The sequence below is a fragment of the Saccostrea echinata genome, unplaced genomic scaffold (genome assembly GCF_033153115.1).
Source record: "Saccostrea echinata isolate AGI-Se365-2 ecotype Australia unplaced genomic scaffold, CSIRO_AGI_Sech_v1 ptg000030l, whole genome shotgun sequence".
In the NCBI taxonomy this organism is placed as follows: Eukaryota; Metazoa; Mollusca; class Bivalvia; order Ostreida; family Ostreidae; genus Saccostrea; species Saccostrea echinata.
This window is the reverse complement of record NW_026889779.1, coordinates 23,743,679-23,749,678: the sequence shown is the minus strand read 5'-3', so window position 1 is coordinate 23,749,678 and position 6,000 is coordinate 23,743,679. Positions and strand designations below refer to the sequence as shown.

Genomic DNA, 6,000 nt, shown 5'->3' with positions numbered 1-6,000 from the left:
AACTATATAACTGTTTTATCTCGATATCGCCTGTCCATAACTGATTTTTTTAAATGGGAAAGCGATCATTTGGAGGTCTTATTGAATTCTTAGAAAAAAATAAATATTTTTAAACAGTCTTATTGAATTCTTAAAAAAAAAAAAGAAAATATTTTTAAACAGTCGAGTGGTGGAGGATTTCCAGCTTGATCCACAACTCCCAACATACACGAGTCAAACTATTATCCAAGAAGACGTGTCACTGGGTACCTCGGGCTTCCAAATGCCGCCAACTTCTCCAAGAGAAACCACTACAGTTACATGCAACTTAGCAAGAGAGAAACTTCAACTTGAAATTGAAAACCTCCGAATGCCCTTCTGAGACAGCAATTGAAAGATTTCAATAAAAAAGACTTGTAAAAAAAATTCATTTTAATGTTTACTGAAAATACAGTAATTTAGATTCGATAATGGAAATATTATAATAAATAAGTGTTAACTCTAGAAATGATTCATTGTGATATGGTTTCTGTATGCTCTACCATCCAAATTGTCAGGGACACGGTTGTTATCATCATCATCATCACTGTTCTCATCAAAATCATCCTCACTTTCTCCATCCTCATCAATGATTGGCGTGTTGAGCAATTTTGCTAAATTATGAAGTACGGCGCAAGCCATTATAATCCTACAAGCCCTCTCTGGACACATCCTTATCTCAGAATGTAGTACGTGAAAACGTCTTTTCCATTGCCCTATGGTTCTCTCCACAATGCATCTTGTCACCTTGTGTGAACTACGAATGAAAAATAAATAATGGATTAATGAAGCATGAAATAAGGAAAATAATGGGGGGGGGGGGGGGAGGTTCTAACTGGAAAATGCATATCGAATTTTTAAATCAATGATTTTCTACGAAAATAGTGTTTTCACTTTTCAGTTTACTTTTTAGTTAATTAATTTTGTTGAATTAATTTATTCCTGAGTAAAAAGTAAAATTCAATATTGTCAGGGCCGTAGGAAACAATTTCAGGTTATCAGCGTAAATTAGAATTGAACATATATCAGTATCGTATACCTTTCCTCATCGTCAGAACCACTCAATATTGCATACGCGCTTACTTAGTGGACATATACAAGATTTACCATGGGTTTCCGAAAAAAGGTTTTCTTATGGTCTCGGGTTTTTAACACGACTTAACAACTTTGATAAAATTAAACGATTAATAAGAGAATACAGATCACCCCCCCCCCCCAATCCGACGCATGTTTTCTATCATAGTAAAATAGTAATAGAATATTATAGTAGGTAATGATTGATAGGAAACCTGTGTTGATAATAATGACTTAAAGTTACAGTTTCTGGACACATTTGTAATAAATAATTTCACATGGTATTGATTACTTTTTCTTTCAAGAATAATTCTTAAATCGCTTGTAATAAATGAGAAAATCAACGACCGTGAAATTTATAAATCAACCTGAAATGTGCCGACATAGAAAACCGTGAAATTAAAAAAAAAACATAGAATGAAACAAGTTTACAGTATACATGTATGATTAAATAAACGCATACTTACCCATTGTATCTTCTTTCCTGTTGGGTTGCAGGGTTAAGGAATGGAGTCAGTGACCAGTTCTTACAAGGATAGCCACTGTCGCCGAGTAGGTGACATTTAACAGGAATTATTCCGGGTGTTTGAAATAATTGGCTTATGTCACTTTCTCGCAAAATTCTTGCGTCATGTGTTGATCCAAGCCACTTGGCGACTATGTCCAGTATATGGCAATGTGCATCGACGACAATTTGCACATTAATACTATGGTAGTTTTTGCGATTTACGAATTCTTCCTCATTAACTGTAGGACGCAGTATCCTAACATGGGTCCCGTCGATAGCGCCAAGCACTCCTGGAAAACTGGCAATTGCGTGAAAGTCTGTTTGATGCCGGTGAATTGTCTGAGCGTCAGTTGGAAATTTTATGTACCTTCGTATGATATGCGGTCGAGTTAAGGCTGTAGAAATCCTCTGTACAATTCTGGACACAGTTGATTGGTGAATTCCGAAGTCATCCCCGTTACAAAACTGCATTTTTCCTGTTGCGAAATAGCGAAGACCTATCATGACTTGTAAATTAGTTGGTATGCTACAATTTCGACTTGTTGCTGGTGAAACGAAATCGTCAATCAGCGTCCCGATATGTTCAATCCCTTGTCTGTCAAAACGACAGCGTGTGATAAGCCCTACACAATTATATTCTGTAAAGGGGTCCAATCTCTGCTTAAAAACGCGGCGTTGTCTTTGCTGTCCGGCAGCCATTTTGCTATGGTAAGCAAAATGCTTAAAAACAAGGTGGGGTGTTGTTTAACTTTAAGCATATTCTAAGACATATAAGTAAGAATAAGACGCATCATGCAATCCACTTACAACGCTAAGTGACGTGCTAAGTAAAAAACGTCACTCTACTTAGCGTAAATCGACACTTAAGAATATGCTTAGCAGAACAAGAATTTTTATGCATACGAACCCTGGGCTGGGATTCATAAAACTTCTTAGTATAATTTTAAGTTTAAAAAATCACTTAAGTTTTATTTTTTATACTTAAGTCCCCTAAGTATTACTTAAATTTGGTAGAAATACTTAAGTGTAATTCACATTTAGTGCTAAAGTATTGACTTAAAGTTAAGTGTCCTCAGGAGGTGTCTTAAGTAGATAAGAAATACTTAAGTTTTTTATCAAAATAAAAATAATGCTTTACAGAAGACATTTTACTCTTTCAGTAAGAAACCATGCTATTACATCCAACTAGAAACTTGTTTTGACTTTGAGATGTTTAGCAACTGGTAAGATGCAGTATTGTGCAATGTTGATGACAAAGTTGTATCAGTTGTGATGCAATACACATGGAACTAAATACCTCCATAACAAAAGAGTGCGCTTTTGTTCGGGAAATAGTATGCGTTGCTAGGGTGACCTAACTTAAGTGCTCTAATTTTCTCAGAATTAAACTTAGCTATGAATTGCACTTAGAATTTTTATGAATATGACTTAAGAATTTTTTCTTAGCTAGGAATTTATTTTATACTTAAGTGTGAAACTTAGCACATATCTTAAGTATGTTTATGAATCCCAGCCCAGATCTTCCAGTGAACTGTTGGAATTTAGATGGGAACTAATTGTGCTCCTTCATAAGCTGACCTGTTCTTATAATCCTATGAAGCAGAATTTACTCAAAAACTTATATATGAGAAGAGGAAAAACACTTACTGTGGCCGTCAACTCGACCTTCAGATATATCGATGATGTTTAATCAATTAACAATCGTTAGTCCATTTAACATGTCGACTTGATATATCCCAGTGAACACGAAATAAACGACACCACAGATTCTGTCACATCTTTTTCATATTTTGATGTTTTACTGGCTATAGACAATTAGGGTCAACTAAAAACTAAATTGTATGACAAACGAGATGACTTCAACTTTGCAATTGAAAAGTTTTCTTCTCTCTGTAGTAATATTCAGCCATCACGTGCATATGGTGTTTATGTCTTTCAACTATTTCAATATGCAAGCGCATGCTCTGAGTACAATTAATTTTTAAACCGACGCAGGCTACTGAAAGATAAGTTGATGTTACAGCTATTTAATTACCTCATTTAAAGTCACCATTTCGTAAATTTTATGGTCGACATGATGAACTTGTTAGCAGATGCAATCTACTATTGGATCGTATTTTGTCTGATATAATTGTATTTCATACCATTTGTTAGGTCGTCGTTTTGATTCCACCTCTGGAATTTCCAGAGGTCCGTGTTTTACTGGAATACGCATGCTCGACTTCAGGGTACAGCATTCAGTGAATACTACTATAGTTAAACTGTACCATGTAAAGTTTGTTTTATCATCTGAAAAAAAAAATATCTGAAGTTTCGTGTTTTGCTTTCTAACCTGTAAATGTACAAAAAGTAGCAGTAACATAGGTCTTATAATACCATGACTGTAGAGATTGTAGAGATCAGTTATTTCTAAAGTTATCCTGAATACCTAGCTTTTCTTCACTACCTTCCTGAATTCGTCTGGCAAGCTCGGAAAAACAACTTCGGGTATGTTTTCCGGAAAGAACAGAGAAGATGCAATTTCTACAAAGCAGTACTATGAAATTAGGTGCTCATTAATTCTACTGATTTCTTGTTTTTCATCTTTGAAATTACAGTAAACTACAGCATGCTTAAGACATACTTAATGAATTATACCAGTACCGATTTGAAGCCCACTCTAGATTAACCATTCTGAATTGAGACACCCCCCTCCCCCAACGCAACACTCAGTGCACCATTGTACCTTCCTATTGATAATTAATCGATTCAGCAACTTAAACCAATGGATCAGATATCTGCTTCTGTGTTTTGAGGGCCACAACGCTAGCTCACCTAACTTTTTATGAGAATCTTGATGTTCATATATCCTACTGTGCCAGATGTTGTAAATAATAATAGAAGGATGTGAAGAATGAAAGTTTATACAAAGCACTTAAATGATCAATGACATGAACTATAGAAATTGTCAAAAGTCCATACCGTATAAACCGCTATATTGATGAAAAAGCGGCAGTACACGACAGACAAATACAGAATGGTTCCACTAGAAACCTCATACCATTCCGTCCTTAAGAACATCAACTGTATTCATAAAAAGAACCTGTCATTTCTCTATTCTGACAAAAGAATGGCAGAGGTCAATAAGGAACACCCATTGGCTGACTTTAGGTATCCAAGGAACCAAAGGATATGGTTGTCAGAAACAGTATAAGTTTCCCTTATGGTCTCTATTCTCTTATTTCTATAACCATTTGAAAATGGAATAATCGAAAGATATGTAGGAAATGAATCAGAAATTTGATTGAATCAATGAGATTTAATCAATTTTAGATTATTAACTCTATAAAAATTATGTCTGACATTTTAAATTATAAAACAGAGAGTGTACTTGTTTTAAATTTTAGTTTCTTCCTTTCCCCCTTTATAATTGATGCAAGTTGATACATGTAAAATTTCCTGGTTTTAAAACAAATTCGTTGCTGAAATGTAATCTGATGTAGAGGGGAAAATGTTGAATAATGAAAGTATACGTCAGAAGGATATACAGACATTTCCGAAAATGAGTTGATTCATTGTACATCGTTCTAAAAGTCAAAATCAACAAATCAGATTGTGCAGCCTGTAGCATGGACCTGTGAAATCAAAGGAAACCATTCTCCTACAAATATCTGTTCTACATGAGCATGTTTTTTTCGTTCTTTCGTTCGTTTTCGTTGTTTCCGTGATTTAATTTGAAAAAGATGAACATTTTATTGTGTTTCCTGAATAATTTAATGGTATCTAGTCAAAATTTAACGGGAGATAATATTTGCAAACATGGGTAAGTGCATCATAATCACTACTGCAGCTTTGAAATATAATATTTAAATAACTAGTAACTATATTTATTTAATGAAATAATGGAATTCATATTCTAGAGATGTTCGGCAATGCTGCAATAACTTTCAAGCCATTGGAAATATGTGTATCGGTATGTATATGTACTTTGCACAACGATTTTGTCTGCTAATATTCCAGCAACTTTGAATCCATGATGGCTAAAAGGTTATTAAATAAAATTTAAATAAAAATTATGAAATTCAGAAATACGAAACATTAGGAGTTTTCGCAACGAGTACATACACTAAAATTTAACTTTGTTGAAAAAATCTTAGAAATGGTTATGCATAATATGGAATTTTCAGAATGTGATCCAGGGTACTGGGGTTTCAACTGTTCTTTTACCTGTCCAAACAATTACTATGGAAGACTATGTCGTGAAGAATGTAACTGTTCATCATTTGAATTCTGTGATATGAAACTGGGATGCGTGTGTAATAAGACTAGTGCTTATTGTACATATCCAGGTGAGAGACACTTTCAGACATAGCCTATTTTTTTTTTTACAGAACAAGCAAACTTTAAAAAATGTAAATCTT

At 34.2% G+C, this 6,000-nt stretch overlaps 1 protein-coding gene across 1 annotated transcript; it reads right to left on the bottom strand.

Moving 5' to 3' along the window:
• Positions 1–393: 393 nt before the first annotated feature.
• On the bottom strand, positions 394–2,239 carry LOC133196584 (putative nuclease HARBI1). The gene is made up of 2 exons (XM_061332449.1): positions 1,560–2,239; positions 394–775 (listed from the first exon to the last, which is right to left on the bottom strand). The coding sequence occupies exons 1-2, from the start codon at positions 2,102–2,104 to the stop codon at positions 481–483; spliced, it is 840 nt and encodes a 279-aa protein (XP_061188433.1). The 5' UTR covers positions 2,105–2,239; the 3' UTR covers positions 394–480.
• Between the last annotated feature and the right edge of the window lie 3,761 nt (positions 2,240–6,000).

Excerpts from the sequence above, each read along its gene's own strand:
- LOC133196584 (XM_061332449.1), bottom strand. The coding sequence starts at position 2,104 with ATGATAGGTCTTCGCTATTTCGCAACAGGAAAAATGCAGTTTTGTAAC. Across the intron at positions 776-1,559 it reads CAGGAAAGAAGATACAATGG|TTCACACAAGGTGACAAGAT; the intron begins GTAAGTATGCGT and ends TTTCATTCGTAG.